The sequence below is a fragment of the Lactuca sativa genome, chromosome 7 (assembly GCF_002870075.4).
Source record: "Lactuca sativa cultivar Salinas chromosome 7, Lsat_Salinas_v11, whole genome shotgun sequence".
NCBI lineage: Eukaryota > Viridiplantae > Streptophyta > Magnoliopsida > Asterales > Asteraceae > Lactuca > Lactuca sativa.
In genome coordinates, this window is record NC_056629.2 from 163,206,313 (window position 1) to 163,232,761 (window position 26,449).

Here is a 26,449-nt window from a genome sequence, read left to right on the forward strand (position 1 = left end):
CTGAGAAGGGTCAATTTTTGTTCAAAAGGAGCTCTGATCAAAATGCTCTTGTGGATCAGCCCACCATCACTTTTACAGATCTTGGAGAAAATCGCTTTAGAAATGTATATGGTGACAGGTCAGGGATCATCTCATGGGGATTTCACGACACTTTAAACATGTGGATCGTGAGACGATAGAGTGGCAATACTGAACTATATAAAGATGTTCATGACTTCAACTCCTGGACCAAGGTTGATCTTTCAGAGTTGTCAAAGGCTCATTTTGCAAATCCATCTCAAAATCCCAAGGATACACAGTTCAAGCATATCTTGGAAGATCAAGTGCTTAAGGGTTTTCCTTCAATGAAGACTGCAGAGTCGATTATTAAAGTATACCCAAGTGTAATTGATCCCAAAACCAATCAACCTCTTCGATCTGTGATGTGGCCTGCTACCAATCAAGTAAAGCAAGTTCCTATTCTTCAGAATCATCCAAATGGATCTCTACGGTCCATGGTGTACTGGGTGTTTGATGAAACTACAACCTCTGTTGTCATAAAGCTTGAAAAAGGATGCATTCGCTTATATGACAAAATAGACTTGCTTCAGTTTGGGAAATGGGATATACATCAGCCGAGCCATCATCAGATTAAAGTTGCATAAGACATCTTTGAGCCAGCTGCCAAAGAATATACGGCTATGGTTATTTATTGATATATTTAACAAACGAATGTGGAACGGAGCAATGGGGAAGTCAGATGTGATGGTGGTCGACAAAGACTGAGCTCAAGCTAACACCAAACCAAGGGGGAGATTGAAGGGTCCAGTTAGTGGTTTGGTCTAGGCTTTCATTGTAATAGTTCTTTTGAGTCTTTATTGTGGTTTGGTAGGTTGTTAGTGAAGTTTACGACCCTGTAGTGAGTTTACGGTCGTAAAACTATTTACGGTCGTAAACCCAGTTTCCGGCCCAAGTCCACTATAAATAGAGGTTGTTTAGGTCATTATTGGTTGTTGATGCCACAGAGTTCACGGCCTAGTATATCGAGTTGTACCAGACGTTTTTCAGTAATAAACGTGTGCAAGCTTGATTTCTCTTCTTCTACTCATATTCTTGTTTCTATTGATTGTTTGTTTGTTTGATCATTGGTAAAGATCCGTTTTAGGACCTTACAGTGGTGAAAAATGTCATATGGATACTTTTAATGGGAAAAATCAAAGATCCCAAAATTGAAAGAAAAATACACATTAACGACCAAAATTGTAAAAATAAAAGCTTAGGTCCCAAAACTGAAAAACAAAGAAACGTAGAAAGCATTCTTGTAATCCACTATAGCTTTTATTCAGATTTTCTTATTACCGTCGGATCCAGATACTATTAAAGGTACAGATTACCCAAGAACACCTTAACAATTCTGAGCCGCGATATACAGAATAATTCATCAAAAGGAAATGTTGGTAGTGTAGATCTTCGAAGACGAGTCTTCAGTGTGCGTTCCCAAACAAGCCCTAAATATGGAAGAAAAGCACAATTCACCGGCGACCGCCACCGAAACGGCACTACAATCGTCGGCGGAGCCACCATCTTCAAGGAGAAGAGGCGGAGGGCTGAAGAGGAAAGCCTCGAATATTAGCAACAGCATCACATCTACTCCGCCTCCGTCGTCTTCGAAGCGTCAAACACGAGAGAAACCCTCCCCGGTACTGTTCCCTCCGATCCACAATGGACCGTGCACCAGAGCTCGCCTACAACCAAATTACACCGATTCCACGGCATTTTGGGACGCGGTGATTGTAAATGGCGAAGGAGAAGGCTCAATGTTGTCCACGCCGGTGGCGGCGAAGGTGGAGGAGGAGTTGATTGCTAGGAAAGAAGCTTGGGAGGCGTTGGAATTGAAGATAGAAGCTGAATATGAAGACTTAAAGTCGCGTGATGCTAATGCGCATGTTGCACCAATTTCTTCTGGTAAGTAAATGTAGCTTGTTCAAATCACTTATCATCGTATTCCTTTGTGTGCATGCGTAGTTTGTTTGCAGCTAAATGTTATTGCCTTTGCTTTGTTAAATTTTAAACATGCATGATCTGCCCAAGTTATAGTTGAAGTTGCAGGAAATATTGTGTTTCTTAGATTCAGTAGATACAAAATGATGCAGCATTATGATCATGATTTTCAAATTTACGAACCTTGATATGAAAGATAAACCGAGATATTTCAGGACGGATATATAGGTATTGTTATCGTAATATACCAAGCTTTATCTTATTCAGGCCATCCTACAAAATCATGAATTGAACTTCTTTGCATAGACATCTTAACTCGGAGATATAGTCATACTTGAGTTGAGAAAAACGTTTTTGTTGCCATTAACAACCTTTATCTGGCAACCAGTAGAGAATAGAGATAACTTTTTTTATTAAGGGCATGAACATGTTATCTTTTGGCATTAGTATTGGACATGCTGCTTAGATATGTTCACTCTAAATCTATAATTTAATTTGTTAGAATTAGCAAATAGGATATGCAAAATCAGGCTCTTCTTTGGTACATACTGGAATCAATGTAGTCTTGGGACTTTCTGTATTGGACATTGTCAATTAATAACCATTTTGGGAACTTGGATTCTTTAAGCTGTTGGATACTTTATTTTTTTATAGACATTCCAGTTCACTTTATTGTTATTAAGAATAGCATTGCAGCATGGAAATATTCCTAATTCCCAAAGGAAATACATAGACTTAATCCATACAGATTGTCATACACATACTGCAAACTGACACGCAAAGACTTTTATAGGTTGGTTCTCATGGACAAAACTTCATCCATTAGAGGAGAGAGCATTGCCTTCTTTCTTCAATGGAAAGTTGGAGAATCGGACTCCTGAAATCTACATGGAGATACGTAACTCCATTATGAAAAAATTCCATGCAAATCCCAATACCCAATTAGAAGAAAAAGATCTTTCTGAAATCTCAGTTGGAGAATTGGATGCCAAGAAAGAAGTAATGGAGTTTCTAGACTATTGGGGTTTGATCAATTATCACCCATTCCCTGAGACAGATCTCCCTACCTCCATGGCTGATGCTGAAGAATCTGAAGAAACTGAAAAAGCTGAAAAAGCTGAGAAAGTAAATTCATTAATACAAAAGTTATACGAGTTTGAGGTGGAGCAATTGTGTACGCCAGCTGTCCCGAGGAGTAGTTTTGCAACGCCAGCTGTCACATCCAGGTTGCCAGAGACCATGATAGCTGATGAATCATTGCAGCCTGAAGGACCTTCTGTTGAGTATCACTGTAATTCATGTGCAGCTGATTGCTCTAGAAAACGTTACCATTGTCAGAAACAGGTCTGTTGTTTCTTTAACATTTTTTTATATCAATTGTAATAATTGTAATTTCATCATCTTTATGTTATTATTATCATAGTTATGTGCTTTTTGTTGACCAAATTCTGTTAGGCAGGCAGATTATGACTTATGTACTGAATGCTTCAATGCTGGAAAGTTTGATTCCGACATGTCACCATCTGATTTCATTCTCATGGAGCCTGCTGATGCTGCTGTTACAAGTAGTGGGAAATGGACAGATCAAGAGACACTACTCCTTCTAGAAGCTTTGGAACTCTTTAGTGAAAACTGGAATGAGATTGCTGAACATGTGGCCACAAAAACCAAAGCTCAATGTATTCTACACTTTGTTCAAATGCCAATTGAAGACACTTTTCGTGATTGTGATGATGAAGAAGATGATGATTCAAGTCATAAAGAGAAGGATTTGAAGAAAGATGAAAGTTGTAATGAGAATGAAGAAAAGAAAGAAGTTGATGAAAATGATGAGAAAATGGAAGGTGGTGTGGATGGAATCAGTGATTCTGTTGATGTGAAAGAAACCGAGGAGTCGAAAGCATTGGTGGAGAATGATGATTCGCCTCCTGATGATTCGTCTCCAATGGAGATTTCGGAATCAGTGATTCCTGGGAATTTGAAAGATAATCAAGAAAATGGTGTGGATGTTGCATTGAAAGCATTGAGAGAAGCTTTTGAGGTTGTGGGGTCTCTTCCTTCCATTGATGAGAAGCTTTCTTTTGCTGATGCTGGTAACCCTGTCATGGCAATGGTAAGTTATTCTTGTTTCTAAGTTTTATAGTTTTCCAAAAATACCCTTTGTAATATTAGCTTTTTACAGATTTGACTTGCATATTTTTTTATTTTTATAAGTCATATTTTTAGGCAATTATAACCAAAATTAATTCATTATTCAAATATAATTAACTTCAAATCAGTTATCATATTATCAAAACAACCATTTTATTAAATAAAAAAACACATTTTAATTAATTACTAGTATTATAACACATGCAAATACGGTTTACAAATAATTTACAAGTAACAAATCTCACATATTTATCATTATATAAAAATACTGAATTACAATTTTTAATTTATGTAACATATTAAAACTGATTTTTATTTTTTCAGGCAGCATTTTTAACTCGGTTAGTGGACCCCAACATTGCAACAGCAACAGCCCGAAATTCCTTGAAATCCGTGTCAAGTGGGGCCACTGGCTTGCAACTGTCTGCAAGACATTCATTCATTATCGAAGATCCTGTTGATGAAAAGAAGAAACCAGAAGAAGCCGAGAGGTCAAAAGGGCATTTCCGTAATTTTCCATTTAATTCAACTTCTTACAAATACGAACTGACATTAAAAGGTTATATATTATGCAGAGATGATGTAGAGGAAGCTGTGGAGCAAGAGGATTTGAAAGAGAAGAACGATTCTGACAAGGAGGGTATAAATGGAACTGAAAAAGATAAGGAGTTGGTGGTTGCTGATGAAAAAAAGGAAGATGAAGGGGTTACAACAGAAGTGGTGGTTTCCAAAAAAGGAAAGAATACACGAAGAAAGAAAGGTAAGGAAGGTAAGGAATCGGTTGCTGTTGAAGAAAGTAATGAGCAAAAATCTGAAGCTGAGAATTCTTCAAGTTCTAAAAAAGTGTCTGAAGATTCTGGTGAGAGTGTTCCAAAAGATGAGGAGATGTCAGAGAAGACAGAGGAGCCTCATGAACCTAATAATGATAATACTTCAATGGCTGAAAACACAGAAAATTCAGGTATTTGATTTTTTGAAAAGTTACAATGATTGTTTTAATTTTTAATTGATTGGCAATGTTCATTTATGATGTAGGGGAGGCAGAAGCAAAAGAGTGTAAGAATGTGAAGAAGAAACAAGCACCAGAGGCAGAAACTAAAAATGACCAAAATATCCATAACATGACACGCGCAGCTGTCACTGCCATCTCAGCTGCAGCAGTCAAGGCAAAATTACTTGCAGACCAGGAAGAAGACCAGATTCGGAAACTTGCCACGTCGTTGATAGAAAAACAGGTAAATTGGCTATTTTCAATGATAAGGGCATTTATGTCTTTTTACATAGACACACAAGTTTCTAATTCGACCTTTTTAGGTGGGACAAGTTTTTGCAGTTTGTCCCATTGTCATATCGGTCTCAGTCCAATGCATGTCAAACACAGGACAACATCAGATGTTCTTTTGTGATTCCATTTTTGTTCAATAGTAAGGATAAGAAGGGCATTTACGTCTTTTTACATTGCAGTTGCAGAAATTGGAAACGAAGTTGGCTTTCTTCACGGAAATGGATGGTGTGGTGGCACGGGCAAGGGATCAATTAGAACGGTCAAAGCAAAGACTATACCATGAACGGGCCCAAATAATTGCCGCCCGTTTGGGGATGTCATCCACCACCGCCGCCGCTAGGCCCATCCCACAACCACCAAGGGCAGGAATGTCATTTCCAAATCCAACACAAAGACCTCCAAATCCAAATCCAAATCCAATGACAAATCCCATGACCATGACTCCGCCTCAAAGACCGCCACCTTCAAGACCCATGACGATGGCACCAACGCCACCGCCACCGCCACCTCCTACAGTCGCCGGAAACCCGTCCTCGGTTGGAATGAAGTGAGGGGAGGGCAAAATTGTAATTTGGCATTGTGTTGTACCACACGAAAGTTCTAACAAGTTTTTAGTGAGTTACTACAAAGGACTATGGTGGAAATTAAAATCTTGGGGTTCTAATATTAGAGGTGGTATGTTGATGAGTTTTTTTTTTTGGATTATGTTTTTTTAATAATTAATGTTTAATGTTGTGTAGATATAGAGGGATTGTAAGTGTGTGTTTTGGAACTAGAAGGGTGTCTTTGTTAACTTTTTAAGGTGTGGGTAGGTATTTGTATGTTTGGTTGTGGATACTTTTTCATTTTTAGTTGTATTTTAGTGTACTTTAATTGTTAAAAGCCATGAATTTTTTGCTTTGTTTGATTTGTAAATATGAATTGTTTTGTTAACTTCTTGCTCTTAGGATACCTCCAAAGGTTAATTTATAAAATACTACCTACTTTTTTATATTTATTTTCACCGACATTTATTTAAAAATCTATCATGAAAAACTCAATTTAATTTTTTTTTTAAGTAACAAGTTTATCCCGGTCCAAAACTTTTTTTTTCTAATGCCTTTTTTAAATACATTATATTTTTTAGATATATATTCATTTTTATTTTATATATACTTAAGAAATAGATTAAGTAGTCATTAGTCAAGAAATGATAAACATTTTGTTTGTAAATACAAATTAAGGTTTATAATTAAATATTATTAAGGTTATGTTTGACGTATTAGCTGAAAAGTTAATTGATAACTGAAAAACTAGTTGTTAAATAAAAAATAGTTGCTAGTTGAAAAACTAGCTGATAAAAAATAATGTTTTATAAAACTAGCTGAAAAGCTTGGTAAAATATATAAAATGACATTTAAAAGAAAAGAATGAGTTTCTATAATTAATTAAGGGGTATATTTAATTTTTTTTAAAAGCTCATAAAAAGCTAATCTAAGTAGTTTTTTAAAAAGCTAACTTATAAGCTATTTTTTTGGCTTGTTAAACATGACAATTTAAAAAGGCTCGAAAGATAAACTAGTTGTAACGCACTAAATATAGCCTAAGTGTAAGAGACAAAATATATAAGAGCAATAAGTGGATTGAGTGACAGTTTATAAAAATTTCGCATCTCAAATTATAAAAACCTTCTGAATGAGTTTTCCAAATAGCTAAAAGCTTTTGAAAAGCTATAACTAAAAATGGCATTAGAACATTTCCAAATTCAATGGTTTGCAGTCTATATGGCAAAAATTTGTTACAATTTTGGTCTTCATCCGTTATAAAACTAGTGCTATACCCGTCTGCTGGTCGGGTAGACTGATGTAAAAACAATGAACCGATTTTACTTTCTTTTATAACATTCTACTTTCATTTGTTCCCATAACAACATTGTACTATGACAAATTACCCGATTATAGTTATACCATTCACATAAACTGTGTTATAGATAATAACAGAGTTAAGGAAAATCTACAATAATGTTCCTACATTTTAACCTCATATTTGATTAAGTCCCTATATTATTCTTTTTTCTGATTAAGTCCTGAATATTGGGAATTGTATTCAATTAAGTCCTGAATACCGGAAATTTTATTCACTTTGAACATTTTTACCTAGTCAACAGGTCAACCACTTTCAAAATTTACACTTTTGGATTAGATTTTAAATTTTATTACAAATTTGATCCAAAATTTACACTTTTGGTCCAGATTTCAAATTTTCTTACGAATTCATCATAAATTTAGTATTTTTACATTTTTCTCAAAATTTAGGTTAGAGTATGTTTTTTTTTTTTCTTTTTTTTTTTTTTTTTTTTTTTTTTTTTTTACTTTATAAAATCATATTTATACAAAAAAAATATTTTAACACAAAAAACCTTTTTTTCTCTATATAAAAACCTTTTGTTAAAAGATTTTTTGTTAAAAAAATTCTTATATGTGAAAAGTATGTTAAAATATTAAGAAAAAACATAAGAAAGAATTGGTCGATATAAAAAGATTCTTAGAAATATATTTTTATTTTAGTAAATATCTTGGAAATTTATTTTATATTTCCTTTATTAACATCATTATATTTGTTATTATTTTCGTCAAAACTTATAAAAATCATAACCTCATACGAACTTCATTTTCGACGTTCTTTATATTGACGTATTCGTCTTGACGACTACTACAACTTTCATGTTGATAATTTTAGCCAAAAAAGAATATATTCACTTTCATTTTAATAAACAAATGTTATATTTATTAATTTTTATAAGTGAAAATGGGTGTTATAATTTATTGGTTTATATAAAAAAAACCAAGATATTTACTAAAATAAAAATATATTTCTAAGAATCTTTTTATATCGACGTGTTTTTTCTTAATATTTTAACATATTTTTCACATATAAGATTCTTTTTTAACGAAAAAATCCTTTAAAAAAGATGTTTATATAGTGAAAATATTTTTTTTGTATAAATATATAAAGCAAAAAAAACATAATATAAACTAAATTTTGAAATATATATATATATATATATATATATATATATATATATATATATATGTAAAATACTAAATTTAGGATGAATTCGTAAGAAAATTTTGAATTCTGGGTCAAAAATGTAAAATTTTGATCAAATTAAATTTAAAATCTGGGCCAAAAGTGTAAATTTTGAAAGTTGTTGACCCGTTAACCAGGTAAAAAGGGTCAAAGTGAATAAAATTCCTGATATTCAGGACTTAATTGAATACATTTCGCGGTATTTGGGACTTAATAAAAAAATAATAATATAAGGAATTAATTGAATTTATTGAATATTTTCGTAGAGCAACATATCTAATCTAATACTTAATGTAAATAAGCAATACCCTAACATTGCAACAAATTAAAAAGCGATTATCTTTCATGGGATTGAACCGACTTTTAAGTAATAAGTCATGCATACTGATCAAATTTACTACATGATACTTTATATTTTAACCTCACCATTTATGTAATTATTAAGATAAGCTTCTACATAGGGTAAACTTGGTGTATGAAGGTTTCCTGATGTTTAAAAATTGATTATAACTCTTTTTTATGGAAAATTATTTATTGAGAAATTTTATATCCTCCTATTTTTTCATATTTATCTTCTTATATCTTAAAAAATTATTTATTTTATTAAAATGTGACACTTATCACGATTTCATTAGGATAAAAATATAAAAAGAAAAGATATTTAATTTCTATTAATTATTATATGATTTTATATCAAAAAGTGCTAAAGAGAAGATTTTCTATAGGAATTAATAATAAACTAGAAATGTTACCCCCACTACGCGGGGCCAGAAACTTTCAATGTTGTTTCCGAATCGATAAATATGACAGACGTAGAAAGTGCAATGATGAAAAGCCCGGACTTTGCCCCGAACCGTCTTTTTCATGTTTTTATGAAAAAATGTAAAAGTTTTGGCTGCAAGGATCAAAAGTGACAAAACGGCTAAAGAATTAAAGGGGTAGGAATTAGCAAATTTTTAGGAAAATGATCAAAGTTGTCAAACCGTTAAAGTTTTGTTGCCAAATTTTACATATTAAAAGGTTCCTAAAAAGTGTAAAAATATTGATTGTAAGGACCAAAAATGTCAAAATAGGTAAAGAATGAGGAGCAAAGTGCAGGGACCAATTCTGCCAAAAAATGATAACTTTACTATTCCTAACATTCATATCTTTAATATATATATATATATATATATATATATATATATATATATATATATATATATATATATATATATTAATTTGAAACTCTAATTAAAGACTAGGATACAAAAGTTTTTATGATATACAATTAAGCCTTTGGCCGATTTAAAACTAAACAAAAAAAAAAAAAACGATATAATGATAAGACAAAACTGCAAAATTAGTCCCTATGGTATTCAAAAAACTGTGGATAGGATCCAAAAACTTTTCAACTTGCATGGATAGTCCAAAATCAAAAGATTTCTGTGAATTTGGTCATCGATAAATTAAAATGACTATCTTGCCCTTATTATTTCTCTTTTATATTTTTCTTTATTTAGTGCAGTATTTCATTAATTATAAAAACTAAAACCTCTCTCTCTCTCTCTCTCTCTCTTTCTCTTGCTCTCTCTCTCTCTCTCTCTCTCTCTCTCTCTTTCTCTCTCTCTCTCTCTCTCTCTCTCTCTCTCTCTCTCTCTCTCGATGGTCCTTCATTCTTATCGTGAACTCCGTTAAATCCTCAGATCTACAACTCCTTCTTACAACACATTTAATACGATCTGAGATATTAAGCACATAAACAAACTATGAGATGGATCAGACAAATGGGGAGGAAGTGAACCAAAACAAACCGATTTTCTCCCCCAACCCATTCTCGTCTCTGCCGCCTCTATTCCATCCTATATTCTCCAGTTGTTGGTACCCAAACACCATCAACCAATTGAAGAGATTTGGTTCCTCAGGAATCCCCAAACTGAAGATGCATCACCAAACCAAATCAAACCTAATCAGGTAAAAACGAGATTTCTTCGACAGAGATCAAAGTTGAAGCAAGCCCCACTTCTGATGACCATAATCAAGAAACCCGAGATAGCAAAATTAGGTTTTTTGTCAACAAATAATGGATCTAAATCGAGTAATGTTCATCCCTACCTACTAGTTGCGGGCTCTAATCAGTCGTCATTTGATCCATATTCTTTCCGACCGGTAGCCTCTGTTATCTGCTCCTCCAAAAACACCATCGACTCCTCCCTTATCTGCAGCCTATACATCCCTTGGAGATGACAAAATGGCTCGGTATGTCCCGAGCCATATCCGTGATTTCTTCCTCAGCTCATGGATTTCAGACACATAATTACCCAAGTTAGGCATTCTAACGTCGTTGTAGACAGGGTGCTAGGTGTTGTAATCTCGACTTTTCTTGATGGATTTGGTTTTAGGGTGTTTTGGTTTGTGATTAGGTGAAGAAATGGTGAAGTGAACGGGTTTGATGGGGGCATCATGTTGCACATTGGAATTCTGGGGAGAAAAAACGAGATAGATTGGGAAGATGGTGAAGAGAGAGAGAGAGAGAGAGAGAGAGAGAGAGAGAGGGGGGTGGGGGTATATATGGAATGATGGGGTGGACGAGCATAATTCTTTTCTTTTTTTCATTAATACTTACAAAATAAAAATTATAAAAAAAAATACAAAGAGAATCTAAAAGGGCAAAACAGTAAATTCAAGTGCTCCATGGACCAAAACTACGAAAATTTCTTAAATTTAGGACCAAAATCACGGGAAAATCTTGATTTTGGACCTTCCATGCAAGTCGGAAACTTTTTGGACCTTATCCATAATTTTTTGAATACCACAGGGACCAATTTTGCAGTTTTGTCTAATGATAATGATATGAAACTCTTATAAAATGAAGTATAATTGTTTTTAATAAAGACAATTTTGATTTTTTTTTTTGTCAATTTGGTCATAAAATTGCAAAAAATAGAAGTACATACCTTCCATTTTATAAAATGCATTTCAATTACAAGTTCCTTTTTAATATTTTTCATATATATTTTTTCTTATTTAAACATTATACTAGCATTTATGTTTGTGCTGGTTACCCATAGTTTATCCAAAATTTTATAATTTTTATAATATATCAAACATATAGTATACGAGTTTAAACCTGATAAATATAATATACAAGTTTTTTTAAACATACCTATGTGTGCAAAAGATATTACCTATTTAGCTTTAAATTTATAATCTAACTACTTATCTACTATTGCACATATATGTAGTGTAACTAGTCAGTTTATAACATAGTAAAGTAAGTTGAGTATCGAACACTGGGAAGATATTCAATATACTAAAATAACTACTAAAAATTAACCTTAAAACAGATAACTAAAAGGGGTTTTTATCTGATTTTGCAAGTTCAAATTAACTTAAAACTAAACACTCAACTAAAAACAATTGTAATCAAGATATTAAAAACACTTCCGTTTAGTTTCGAATCCACCTTTTTCTTGTGGTTAGCTCTTATTTGTAAATTAATGAAGTTGGTTACTGAAAGACCCCAACTTTCGTATTTTTGAAAGACCCAAACTTTTATACTTCACAATATTATTACTCCAAAACATGCTACTTGCATATTCATAAAAGCAATATTTTACATTGATAAAGAAATTACAAAGTGTTATATATTACATAACTACCCAGTGTTATATATTACATAACTACCCAGGATATTGTAATTTATACAAACATAAACTGAAGTACAAAAGTACTAATACAAACTATTCTAAATCTTTCAACATTATGTGATCATACTAGTTACTTATCACCTGCAATTGTTAAACATTGATAGGGTAAGCGGTGACGCTTAGTGAGCTCAATAATAGATACAATATAACGTTATGCCATATATATACATCAATATGACAGAAGCAAAGAGGAACAACAAAGACATATGTGAAATCATGTGACAAGCGTTCATATCAATCAAAGACTTTATTCAAAGATATACTTTTCAATGCTTGATATACATCAATAAAACTTTGGCCCAAATGGCATATAAGACATACAATTTCTGATTAACATCTTGTTAGATTTCAGGCTTATAGACCTGTCTAACCATTTGCCAATGTCATAGAATAGAAGTCATTCTCTTACGGAGACATGCTCTACATGACCAGAGGCTACGTACCAGTACCAATGTGAATCTAAGTCCTTTCACTGATCACATGGTCAAAGGTATTACATTTGCTATAAAAATAACAAATAAAATAACACGGGAAAAATAACCCGGTATAATAACACTGAAAAGCACATAACACATATAACACATAACATACAATTGTTCCTATATATTGAACTCACCTTGAAATAGCCGGGGTTAAAATAATAATTTGGGTAGTACTTCGGCCCTAAATATGACTTTTGTCGTTGAAAACCGGGAGTTTTCTTGAAAACCGGACTTTACTCGGGCGGAGTTTTGACTTGAAAATAAGATTTTCTCGGGAACTTCGGGGCGTCTGGGCTTGCTTCAGATGTCGGGAATGATAACGGGACTTCTGAGGGTGTTAGGGTAAATTTGGAGAGAGTATAAGGTGAAAAAGTGTAAGAATTCTAAACAAAACCCGACTGTCTTCGCATTCTATTTATAGGGGATCGAGGCTCGCATTACGTTGAGCGTAAGTCCTCGGTACGTTGGGCGTACTCCGAGGCGGCCATCTACGTGGGGCGTAGCCTTCGTACGCTGGGCGTACCAGTGAAGAGTCATCAACTGGGCTTCGGACGTGGCTTCTATGTGGCGACCATGCGAAGACGGACTACGTGGCTAACTCCGGACCGGATACGTGCGAGGTACGCTGGGCGTAACCTCGTGTACGCGAGGCGTACGGCTTCGGATAATACTTCGATTTTCCTTTATTTTTATTTAATAACTTCAAAAATTCATATCTTTCACATATGAACTCCGTTTTTGACGTTCTTTATATGCACGCGTAGGTGAAAATATACTCTACAACTTTCGTTTTGACTCCGTCGGCTAATTTTGAATTTATTTTTATTATTATATTTTTAACAGACCGGGATAGGAAAATCCGTTAAAAATTCATAACTTCTTCATCCGACGTCCGTTTTCGTCAGACTTTTTACCGTTGAACTACAAATGACGAGATCTTCAATTCTTGTTTAGGTTGTATCGGCTGAATATCGCTCGATCTAAAATTCGAGTTTTTAGCTGTCTACTGCTACTCCGAAATTTAGAAAAATCATAACTTCCTCATACGAAGTCAGATTTTGGCGTTCTTTTTATCGAACTTCTCGGTTTAACGATGTCACAACTGGAAATTTTGTGTCTTGTAAACTATACACTCAAGCTAAAGTGAATCAAAAGCTTAAGAACATGTGTAACACCTATGATTGTGACAACAAAAACTTCAATCAAACACACCATACAATCATCACAAATAGCCAACAAGCAATTGGAAACACTAGAAGTTCTTATTTAGGTCCATTTTGGACTAGAACTTCCTTATTGGGCCTAATGGACCAATAAACTTCCAATTTGACTATCTTGGGTTAGAACTCTTAAATGGGCTCTAATTGGACCCACATCTATTTGTTTCAACATTTTGGGCTATGTTGGACCTAGAATGAAATGAATTAAAAGCCTTGATACATGAATAACCTAAACTAGTCCAATAAAAATATGAAAATCCTACCACATTTCTTTAGACTTAAAACATACTCAAGATTAACACTAATATTGGGCTTAGGGGCAAAGGCCCAAATTTTTCCTTTTCTTTCCAAATTCTCGGCCCAAATGCACAAGCCCAAGAGGATGGAAGAGTTGACTTGTTGTGCCACATCATTGTTATCCATAGGACATCCATGCAACATCTCATACTTCCATGTATGCACATCACTTCAAAATCACTTCTCTTCTCTCCTCTCTCTCACTCTCGGCCGAACACAACACACACACACTCACAAAATCCATCCCATTCTCTCTAGATCACTCAAGAACACTCCTCCCTCCCCACTCCAAAAATCTCGAAAATTAGGAGCTTTCAAGAGGATCTTGCAAGTTAATCATCATCTTAGGTAAGTTTTTACTTATATCCATGATCTAACTACTTCATTCCATCAAAAACCTCTTCTAAATCTATTCCAACTTGTGATCATGCACCTTAGAAGTCATCAAATTCGAGATCTACCAAGGAAAGGTGCTAAGGCCGAAAATCACTTCATTTTCTTCCATCTTTTCTTCCAAAAACCGAAAGCTTCAAACAAGGTGAGCTTCATACCCCCTATTTTCTGTTTTTATGAGTTTTGTGTGGGGGGGGGGGAATACAAGTGAAAGTGTAGATCTATATGTGTTTGTATGCCTTGTATGATTTCCATGCTTACATGTATGCTTTTGTGTGCTATAATGTTGGATCTAGCCATGAAACCCCTCAAAACCGAGATATATCTTATGTTAAATGATTTTAGCATCAAATGTATTTCTACATACAAAGTGTTTCAAGAAAAATAGCTAAGTGGTTTAGTAACAATTTTCTTTAGGCTAAAAACACAAATTTTGGGCCTAAAATGTGAAAAATACAAAATTAAGGGCCCAAATTGACATTTCACGAATTCTGATGGATGAAGTGTGTCAAAACAGTTTCAATAAAACAATTTCTGGAAATATACTCATTTAGAGGATTAAAAACATAAATTTCAAGCTTAATGGGCTAAAAATGACAATTTCGGCCCAATGAGGCCCATTATGCGAATTTTTCTGTTTTGGAGGGCCAAAACTGTGATTTTCTGTAAAACAGTGGACCATAAGTGATCCAAGTCCTTTTCAAAGGTTTAAAATGCTTTTTAAATTTAAAAAGGACCAAAGTTGCAAAAATTTTACAATTTGGGCCAAAATTGTCAAAATTGCGAAAAGAAGGGTTATAACCGAGAAAACTGAAATTTCAGGGACTTAAGCTGTTTTCTATGAAAAATATGCTGGAAAATATTTATTTCAATAATTTTTGGTGTTAAAATGTCAAAAAAATTGATTTAAGGACCAAACCGGAAAGTATTTAAATAAAGGGTTGAAAAGGTAAATTTTACAAACAAGGAGGGGCTGAAAACAGAAAATTTTCAAGACTAATTCAATACATGCAATTTGACCAAATAATGGTACCACGACTATCGACAAAATACAATACATTACAACACCAAAAGTCGTTGTTAAACGAATTGGTTCGGTCTCGAACCAATAAAAATCCGAAACTACTAACACGACGATACTATGATACTACAACACTACGATTCATACAAATAACGATTTGGAATTCATTATACATGCGAATGTGCACAGACGTCTACGCACTATCTTTGGGCCCCACAAGTGTAAAATCTTGTTCGTTGAGCCTAGCTAGCCCAACGACCTGATCTTAAGGCCCGAAGACTTCAATCTTACGAAGTGTTGGGTTTTACCGATCCGACACGACGTAACCGGACTCTCAATGGCTTGTAGACTACTGGTCCCCAAGGGTCCTTTAGTGTCGCTAGTAGAGTCTACCTTTTATGCGAGGCGGGTCTGGGACCCCTCGTACCTTTTTATCCCCAACCGGCTAATGGAGTCATCGAGGCCTTCGTGTCCTCTTTCTCTTCGGATGTGGGACTACACGTAGTCAGGGCGGTTGGATAACGTGATTAGTACGGACGACGCCTACGGGATCGTTAGTATTGCTATAGACTAGTCGTTTGTGTAACGCGTGTTTGTAGCAGATAATCATGCTCAAAAATAATCCAATGTCGCCTGGTAATGTTAACTTCATGCGTTGCAATGGTTTCAAAGTAAATTCATGGAATTCAAAGAATTAGGAAAACATCGGGTTTTCCTAGGGTTTTTCAATACATACAGATTCGAAATACATACAACTTTAATAAACAATTTTTATAAGTATAGAAACAAACAAGCATACTTATGGATCTTCACAAACGTTTTCAAAAGCTTCTCTTTTCAGAAAATATCGGATTTTCTGGCGGTTTTCAAACGATACGAAACATTGTTTTTCAAATACAACTTATGAACTCACCAACATTTCATATGTTGACGTTTTCCAAAATACTTGTATTCTCAGGGAACCAGTGAATCAAAGGAAATCGTATTCAGTGATGGCTTGCCGTTTATTTATGTACGAATCGAACAATTTATTTTTGGGAATGTAATGTTTAAACAATGTACTTCATGTAAACTTTACTGGTTGTACTGTATTAATGCATGGTGACGAATGTTGTTACGTTTCATATATATACAATGTTATGGTATTCAATTGAGTCACGGCAGACCCCGAACGTTTCCGCCGCCTGGTTTGGGGGTGTGACAAACGAATACTAAGACTTTCATGTAGATCGCTAAGGCTAAAAAGTAGTTTATCAAAAACTCACCTTTTACGTCATTCGGCGTCGTGCCGGTCTTGTCGCAAATCTTCGATTGGTCATAACTTCTTCGTTATAACTCGGATTTCGACGAGGTTTTTGCCTAAATGTTTTTAACAAGATTATCTAAAACTTTCAATAATAAAATTTTACTTATTTCAAATTTTATATTTTCGCTATATTTCACTATTTGGCTTTTAATTGGAATCTCATAAGACTTCCAATATTTTATGAGTGATTATAAACATAGTTTTACTTCATTTCTAGTAAAAACTATCTGTTAGAACTCAACACTCAATTTCACATAGTATTTCACAATTTTATTCATTACAAAACACGATTTCAAAACATGTATGTTACAGTTACCAATTTATATGTATTAGCAATCTTGGTCCAATCTACTAATATTTTTACCAATTCATGTACTACTATGTAATGGTCATACACAAGCAAACACATAATTGATTAATAATGATAAGTGGGCTATGTAAGATATATCTAGATAATTATTTATGGTTAAGACAATTAATTAAACACAATTATGATCAAATTATGTTCTCCAACACAGCTAAAGTTGTTATCCTTATTACTTAAACTAAGATGTAGTTAATCCTAACTCTAGCAATTTAATGGTCACTAAACTACTAGGTAAGCAAGTTCATGCAATTTAATGGTCACTAAAATACACTTAACTTGAATCAAAGCAACAAAGATGCAAAATTTAACATGTCAGGTAATGATAATCAAACACATGCATAAATCAAATTCATAATCCATAAAGTAAGAAAACTAACACATAGTATTAGGTTTCATCTAACTAAACGAAAGTATACTAAATTAGCTACTCATGACAGTAATCAAACACAAAAACACAATAGGAATAAAGCTAAACATAATCAAACCGAATGTGTAATGTGTTATCTTGATTGGATCTTCAAATCTATTAACTTCAATCGATATCTCTTCCAATAGATGTTTTTGCACTTTTTCTGACCTCTAAATTCGATTATCTCTCCATAATATCTCCCATCCAACTCCTCCAAGTTAATATGCTAAGGAATATTTATAGCTTCCAAAAATCGCGTCTCACGTCGAGATCTCAGTAGAAACTGCATTCCGCGTAGATATCTTCTAGAACAATCAATCTCACGTCGTGAGATTATACTCCTTACGTCGTGAGAGCAGGGAATTAGCATCTGGCACAAACACGAAAGTCGTATGAAATTTTGTCTATTTTTCAGATTATTTTGAATTTCGTCAATTGGAGTTACGAGTCATGATATATGGTCGAAATATTGACGATGGCTCAAGCTGTCTAACAACATCCTTTTTGTATCTTTTTCAGCTCCAGTGCTCCAAGTATCCAACTTTTGTCGGTTTCGGTCATTTTCTAAAAGGAAAAAACATCAATTTTGGTCACTGTGCTTTTCCAAGATCTGAAGTTTAGTCCCTAAGTTTAAATTTTTTCAGAGATGGTCCTTGTGCTTTCAAAACTTTTGATGTTTGGTCCTTATTGCTCACTCCATCACATTTTGTCCGTTAACGGAAGGGCATTTTCGTCATTTCACTACTACAGAGACCATTTATGACGTTTTGTCATATTTAAAAAAAATAGAAAAAATGAAATATAATTACTTAATACAAAGGGTCCCATAATCTTTTTTTTTTTCTCTCTCTCTCTCTCTCTCTCTCTCTCTTTCTCTCTCTCTCCACTTCAAGCTTAAGATCTTCAAAACCTTCACAACACCATCTTCAACAAGCGTTGCATACTTGCATACCTGCTTGACGTAACCCTTAATCCAATCAGATTATTACTTGGATCCAACTTAAACCTAATTGCTTTAGAAAAATTGTCATTCTCATCACTTTATCATCGATTTTTAGATCATCATTCACATCACTCAATATCAACAACACATTGTAGGGAGGAATCGTCAATTTCTTAACAAATCCTAGGTGGGGAAACTGAAACATGAATGAAAGGGTAGAGTAAGGGGAATGGGTGAATACATAGACCAAATAAAAGAGTGACAACGCCAATGACAATATTTATACCTAATCAGTCCCCCTTCTCCCTCAATATATAATCCATAAAATCGAACAAGCTCAGATGTAAACCAACCACCATCATAGAAAGAACCACCACTAACAGCCACCCTTCACTTTCCCTATCTCTCTCCCCTGCAACAAAACACACGCGTACACACTAAAAAAATCATAACTTTAGTTGGTGTTCTTGGCTTCATAATCCTATTTCAGCTATTGTTCTAATGTAATTCTTTTCTAGCGTCTTGCTAGGTTTAATAATATTCCATCGTTCCAAAAAATTATATTCTATGTTCATTTGATTTTAACCCATGTGCATAGGAATCGACAAACCTCACCCCTGTTTCACTCACTTTTTTTCACCCATAAAACAGTCTCCATAAAACTTTGATGGATCGTGATCTGAATCTTTCATGTTCCCCTTCCACCTTTGCCTTTCCATTGCAACTTCTCCCTTCTCTATCCTCTATGTTTTGTGTTAATTAAAGAACCCTATATCTGCCAATTTCTGTGAGAATGTTGGCTCTAAACTCTTCCCTAGTCAACAAATCTGTAGGGAATCTCACTGGTTTTTATGCTTCTTTGTTGTTGTATGTGTTTGAGGATGAGAACGATGGACATGGTGGTGGAGATATTTATATTGGTGTTAAGGAGACGAGTGATGAGTGTTTGCTGATGAGGATGGGTGATAGCAAAGGAGGAAGACAAAGTTTGTTCGATTGAGAAGTGGTTTTGAAGCTGTCGGTGCTATTAGGTGTGTGTGTGTGAGAGAGAGAGAGGTGTGACCCTTTATATATTAAATAATTATATTTATTTTTTTTAAAAATAAAACAAAACTTCATAAATGGTGGTAATGAAATGACGAAAATATCATTCTTTAACAGACAAAGTTTAACGGAATGACACTTAAAGACCAAACATCAAAAATTTTAAACACACAAGACCATTGTCAAAATTTTTAAACTTAAAGGACTAAACTTCACTTGCACAAAACTCATGCTTTTTCTTCTAAAAATTAAAATACCCGTATGCTGTGTTTTACAACGAAAATAGCGAAGCTCAGACCTTTAAAGAAACTTCACTTGTGAAGAGAGATTTGCAATCTCATTTCTCAATTGATAAAAGCTTCGGTTGGCCGCAAATACATATAGAAGAGATACAGAGACGCATATAGATCTGCTAGATCTTTCCGAGTAATTGAACTTTTAGGTTAAATCTGAACCTACATCGCTTCTATGGCGCAGTTCGTGAAGAAAGACGATGATCGCGACGAGGAAGGTACACGCCTCTGAACTTTATATATTCTACCTGAAAATTTGGTTCGATTTTAAGAATAAATTCTTCATTTTCTTCGATACATCTAGTTCCTGAATTTATTCGTTGTTATTGTACGAATCAGATTATTTACTATTCAGTCTTTAGATTTACATTGAGTTCCACTATTTTCGCAACGATAATCGTAGGGGAGGTGATTTGAAAGCTCGTATGATGATAAGATCAGTTGATCTGGGTGGCTATGATGTTTGGATTTTGTGAATTAGGTTTCTTTCTTGTACGTCGACTGATTGATTAGGGATTTGTGATGAAACTACGATTGAACTTTTAGATCACTGTAATTTATAACAAGACAGTAATACATTACATAAATGATATCTGTGCACATCTGCAAGAGCATTCTAGTTTTCAGCTATTTTACCAAACACGAGTATATCCTGCTAGTAACTGATTTCAGCATCCAAATATTGTCCATCAGTCATTTTATACACCTCGGATAAGCGGGAGAGGATATAGATCCGTGTATTTCAATGATTTAATGGTAATTGAGGTAGGGATCTCTTCAACTACATTCTGTTTGATATGGATTTCTTTGTTATATGCAGCAGAGTACTCTCCATTTCTTGGAATCGAGAAGGGGGCAGTTCTTCAAGAAGCTAGGGTTTTCAATGATCCTCAGCTAGACTCAAGGAGGTGTTCCCAGGTGCTTATCTTCTCTACCTAACCTGATCCTTGCTATTAAATTTTTAAGATTATTAGATTCTTACAGATTGTATTTGTTCTTTGTTGTTCTGTTGCCAGGTTATTACAAAGCTGCTTTACCTTTTAAATCAAGGGGAAACCTTCACTAAGGTAAGAATTCATACTAAAGACTGATTAGAGTGTTAACAGACCACGTCAGCTTCTTATAATAATATATGGTTCAGTATAAGCTTTAGATAAATCCCCATGTTGTCACACACAGCCATATGTGGTCTTCTACATGTAGAAGACTTATTTTCATAGAAGACTTATCTTTTCTGGTCATTGTATCCATTGGCATCTAAATAAACTTTGACATGATCTTTTCTGTTTTGGATTTGTAGGTTGAAGCCACAGAAGTTTTCTTTTCTGTGACAAAACTTTTCCAGGCTAAAGATATTGGTTTAAGAAGAATGGTGTATTTGATAATAAAAGAGCTTTCTCCCTCTTCAGATGAGGTAACACATGATGCTTCCACTCTTTCGTTTTCTCAGCTCACATAATCTTGATTTTGTTCAAGTTTAAATGACATGACACATATTCCTTTTTCACTAAAGGTTATTATCGTCACAAGCTCCCTTATGAAGGACATGAATAGCAAGACTGATGTGTATCGAGCAAATGCTATCCGTGTTCTTTGTCGTATCACAGATGGAACACTTCTCACTCAAATAGAGAGGTACTTGAAACAAGCTATTGTTGACAAAAATCCTGTAGTTGCTAGTGCAGCTTTAGTCAGTGGTATCCATTTGCTCCAGGTATAATTATAACCAATCATCAGCATTGTTATCTTTAATGATATTTGTTTTAACGTAATCCTTAATCATCTTATATTGTTGTATTATCTTAGACAAATCCAGAGATTGTGAAAAGATGGAGCAATGAGGTACAAGAAGCTGTTCAATCAAGAGCTGCACTTGTACAGTTTCATGCACTTGCTCTTCTCCACCAGGTATAACTAAAGCCTAAAGGGTTAATTACAAAATGACCAAAATTAATTAATTTTATATATTTTCAGATAAGACAAAACGACAGATTGGCTGTGAGCAAATTAGTTACCAGTTTAACAAGGGGTACAGTTCGTTCACCTTTAGCCCAATGCCTTTTAATTCGTTACACAAGTCAGGTACTCTTTAATTAAAGTAATGTATTTCTCATTTTCTCTTGTTGCTGATTGGTTAACCTCTGAATGATTGACACCTGTCCTCCAAATTTTCTTTAGGTTATTAGAGAATCAAGTATGAACAATCAAGGTGGTGAGCGTCCATTTTATGACTTTCTAGAAGGTTGCCTTCGCCACAAAGCCGAAATGGTTATTTTTGAAGCTGCAAGGGCAATAACGGAATTAAACGGTGTTACTAGTAGAGAATTGACTCCTGCAATTACTGTTCTACAGCTCTTTTTAAGCTCTTCTAAGCCTGTTCTTCGGTTTGCTGCTGTTCGCACCTTAAACAAGGTCATTTTTTTATAACTTTTCAAGAAAAAAACCAAGAAACTTGATAATGGAATATTTGCTGATTTCTTTTAATGTGTATATTTAATTTTGACAGGTGGCAATGAGTCACCCAATGGCAGTAACTAACTGTAACATAGATATGGAGAGTTTGATTTCTGATCAAAATAGAAGCATTGCTACACTTGCCATTACAACACTGCTGAAAACAGGGAATGAATCAGGTGTTGATCGTTTGATGAAGCAAATTACAAACTTCATGTCTGATATTGCTGATGAGTTCAAAATCGTTGTGGTGGATGCCATTAGATCCTTGTGTTTGAAGTTCCCCCTTAAGTACAGAACATTGTCAGTGTTTCCACTTTTTTTTTTTTTTTTTTAATTTAATAAATATAAACATTCTATGATCATAACTCTCATAGTTTTTTTTACCTTTTTTGTCACCAAGGATGAATTTCTTAAGCAATATTTTGAGGGAAGAAGGTGGATTTGAGTACAAAAAAGCAATTGTTGATTCAATTGTGATTCTCATAAGGGACATTCCTGATGCAAAAGAAAGCGGCCTTCTTCACTTGTGTGAATTCATCGAGGACTGTGAATTCACTTATCTTTCAACACAGGTCACTTTTTTTTTATTTCCTTAAAACTATATTTCTATTACTTTTTTTTTATTTAATTTTTATTTATTATCATGATCAGATTCTCCATTTTCTTGGTGTCGAGGGACCAAAGACATCTGATCCTAGCAAATACATAAGGTATATTTATAACCGTGTCATACTTGAGAATGCAACTGTTCGAGCTAGTGCAGTTAGCACATTGGCAAAATTTGGTGCTGTGGTTGATTCATTGAAGGTAACTTTAATTACGAGAATTACACTTTTGGTCCCTCTGTTTTGTTCATAAATACGGATTTGGTCCCTGAGAAGAATCTTTAACGGTTTTTTTGTCCCTAAAATGAAGTTTCGTAATGCTTTTTGTCCCTCAAGTGGGTGCCATTAAGTTTAATCCGTTAACCTCCACGTAAAAAATGACCATTTTACCCTTACCCTTACATTTATTATTGAACTTTATTTTTATCATTGTATCAATAGTGTGGGTCCACCCATACCCATCCTCCTCTTCCCCCACATAATAGATGCAATGATAATAACGAGTTGTAATAATAAATTTAAAAGCAAAGGTAAAATTGTCATTTTACATGGTGTGAACCACGTCCACTTGAAGGTTCATTTTGGGGTCGAAACATTTTAAAATTTCTTTTGAGGGACTAAATCTGTAATTTTCATAAAGTACAGGGACAAAAAGTGTAAATTAGATTAAATGTGATGTTGGGTTTATTGTAAGTTTGTAACTAATATGGACATGAACCAATATGATGTACTGCAGCCCCGTATTTTCGTACTTCTGAGGCGCTGCTTATATGATAATGATGATGAGGTCAGTTAAAATTTTAAAAGTAGTAATTTTTTTTTTTTTTGTAAAATAATTAATAAACATATTTATATTTTGCATTACATGTAGGTTCGTGATAGGGCTACTTTATATTTGAATACTCTTGGAGGAGATGGTTCAGTTGTTGAAACTGATAAAGAAGTGAAGGAATTTCTCTTCGGGTCACTTGATATCCCACTTGTCAATCTGGAAACCAGTTTGAAGAACTACGTAAGTGCAAAAATTAATTTTTTTTTAATAATCAACTTTTTTGAACACTTTTATTTATTTATTTAAAATTTGGTTGTTGACAATACAGGAACCTTCAGAAGAGCCTTTTGATATCAGTTCTGTACCCAGAGAAGTGAAATCTGTGACACTTGCAGAGAAAAAATCTGCTGGTAAAAAGCCCACTGCTCTCGGTGCACCTGCAGCCACCCCCATTTCTACAGCTGACACATATGAGAAGCTACTATCATCCATTCCAGAGTTTTCTTCCTTTGGACAACTTTTTAAGGTTCTTTTATTTTCATAAAAACACAGTATAACCTTGTCATGTCTACATAAGAAACAATTCTAATTATGGTTGTATATATAAATTTTCAAACCAGTCATCTGCACCAGTGGAGCTGACTGAAGCTGAAACAGAATACGCAGTTAATGTTGTCAAACACATTTTCGACAAACATGTTGTGTTCCAGTATAACTGTACCAACACAATTCCCGAACAGTTACTAGAAAATGTAAGCCCTAAATTAATTAATTTTTTTTTAAATATATTAATTTAAAGAAAGAAAATTGTCATGTTTGGTTTTAGGTTGCGGTTGTTGTGGATGCTTCAGAAGCAGAAGAATTTGCTGAGGTGGCAACGAAGCCATTGAAAGCCTTACCATATGATACACCCGGTCAAACCTTTGTTGCATTCGAGAAACCCGAAGGCGTTCCAGCTGTTGGCAGATTTTCCAATGTCTTGAAATTCTTCGTAAAAGAGGTAATATTAACTCTTTTATTTGATTTTTTTTTTAAGGAAACAGTTGTCAATCAGGTTTTATTTGGCATTTTGCAGGTTGATCCCTCGACTGGTGAGGTGGAGGAAGATGGTGTAGAAGACGAATACCAACTGGAAGACTCAGAGATTGTTGCAGCCGACTACATGCTTAAAGTCGGTGTTTCCAACTTTAGAAACGCGTGGGAAAGCCTTGGCCCTGATTTTGAGCGAGTTGACGAATACGGCCTCGGTCCAAGGGAAAGCTTGAGTGATGCTGTTAGTGCCGTTATTACCCTTCTTGGCATGCAACCTTGCGAGGTACTACTACTACTAACTTCAACAAGGGCATTTACGTCTTTTCCACCAAAAAATTACAATTTTTTTTTGATTTATGTTATTTTTAGGGTACGGAGGTGGTTGCGGGGAACTCAAGATCACACTCATGCTTGTTATCGGGTGTATACATAGGGAATGTGAAGGTATTGGTTCGTTTGTCATTTGGGGTTGATAGTTCCAAGGAAGTGGCGATGAAACTTGCGGTTAGATCCGAAGATGAATCCGTGAGTGATGCAATTCATGATATAGTAGCCAACTAATACTAATAAACCATTTTTAATTTTTACAATCTTACTACATATTTCCATTTTTATATTTTATCTTTTTGATGTTTAGAAGTTGGTTGTAGAAGAGAGAGAGAGAAATATAATGTACTTGGTTTTTGTGCCCCTTAGTGAAGTATTAGACATTTTTTGAGAGTGGTTTCTTGGAATGTATTGTCATTTGCCAATGAGTATATCTTTCTTTTGGTTTTAAAGAATAACATACGTTTCTTTAATTGCATTTCTCATGTTTTCACTTGCGTTAAATTGCCCAAAACATCAATTATTTGTACAAACGGAATTGAATTGGTGCCATTTTGCTAGGCGCAAATTGTGTGGAATGGCCAAAGGCGAGTTTATGCTTGTGGAAGGTGGCTCCTTTGACCCACCTAAATTTATCAAATTTATTAGAAATTACACACCAAAAACGGACATGCATTATTGTATTTGGCAAAATGAAGGTTGAAAAAAAAGGGTAAACATACTAGAAATTATAGCATATTTTGTGGCAAGAAGTCTCACATTCACTTCAAAAAGAAATTCGTGGAGGGTCTTTCATTATAAATAGATGTTGTCTTTTTTCACTATTAAACACCATGAAATTTGTTGAGGTCTTGTTTATACTGACGTTCACTTTAAGTTTAAGTTGGTTTTAGTCAAAGTTTTCTGGTTGAACTGGTTTCGGTTGAACTTGGTTTTCTCTTAAACCAACATAGTAGAACACTTGAACCTAGTCAAAGAATCATATGGTTTTCTACTTTAGACTTGCCATTAGGCCAATGTACTTTCTTTTCCCTATCAATAAGTAATTTGTTTCTTTATTTAATAGCATGTATATACTTTTTCTTTTATCCATAAAGCTAGAGCGAGTGATGACACTTTTGTCTTTTGTCACACCGTTATACTGCCAAATAGACACCACCTCATTTTTGCCATAGCTCTTCAACGTCTTGTCATTTAAAGGGGAAGGTTTGCCATGCAACAATAGAGTTTTGGAATTGAAAAAATAAAATAAAATAATTAAAATAAAAAAGAAATAGGTGATCAAAGGAGTCAATGCCAAATCAAAC

At 34.3% G+C, this 26,449-nt stretch overlaps 2 protein-coding genes across 3 annotated transcripts; both read left to right on the forward strand.

Annotated features, from left to right (window-relative positions):
• The first annotated feature begins 1,432 nt into the window (after positions 1-1,432).
• LOC111895751 (SWI/SNF complex subunit SWI3D) lies at positions 1,433-6,298 on the forward strand. Its single transcript, XM_052765319.1, has 7 exons — positions 1,433-1,944; positions 2,774-3,324; positions 3,440-4,093; positions 4,456-4,622; positions 4,707-5,092; positions 5,167-5,366; positions 5,596-6,298. Exons 1-7 carry the CDS (start codon positions 1,494-1,496, stop codon positions 5,965-5,967), a joined length of 2,781 nt encoding a protein of 926 aa, XP_052621279.1. The 5' UTR covers positions 1,433-1,493; the 3' UTR covers positions 5,968-6,298.
• A 13,630-nt stretch (positions 6,299-19,928) lies between these two features.
• LOC111895715 (coatomer subunit gamma-2) lies at positions 19,929-25,600 on the forward strand. Of its 2 annotated transcripts, none has more exons than XM_023891787.3 (18): positions 19,929-20,167; positions 20,770-20,867; positions 20,966-21,016; positions 21,250-21,363; positions 21,463-21,663; positions 21,756-21,857; positions 21,924-22,031; positions 22,128-22,361; positions 22,456-22,706; positions 22,807-22,978; positions 23,058-23,213; positions 23,748-23,798; positions 23,883-24,023; positions 24,112-24,309; positions 24,404-24,535; positions 24,610-24,783; positions 24,859-25,098; positions 25,185-25,600. In XM_023891787.3, exons 1-18 carry the CDS (start codon positions 20,125-20,127, stop codon positions 25,374-25,376), a joined length of 2,658 nt encoding a protein of 885 aa, XP_023747555.1. In that variant the 5' UTR covers positions 19,929-20,124; the 3' UTR covers positions 25,377-25,600. The 2 variants fall into 2 exon arrangements, with proteins under 2 accessions (XP_023747555.1, XP_023747556.1); XM_023891788.3 differs by having other exon boundaries at positions 20,773-20,867.
• The last annotated feature ends 849 nt before the right edge of the window (positions 25,601-26,449 follow it).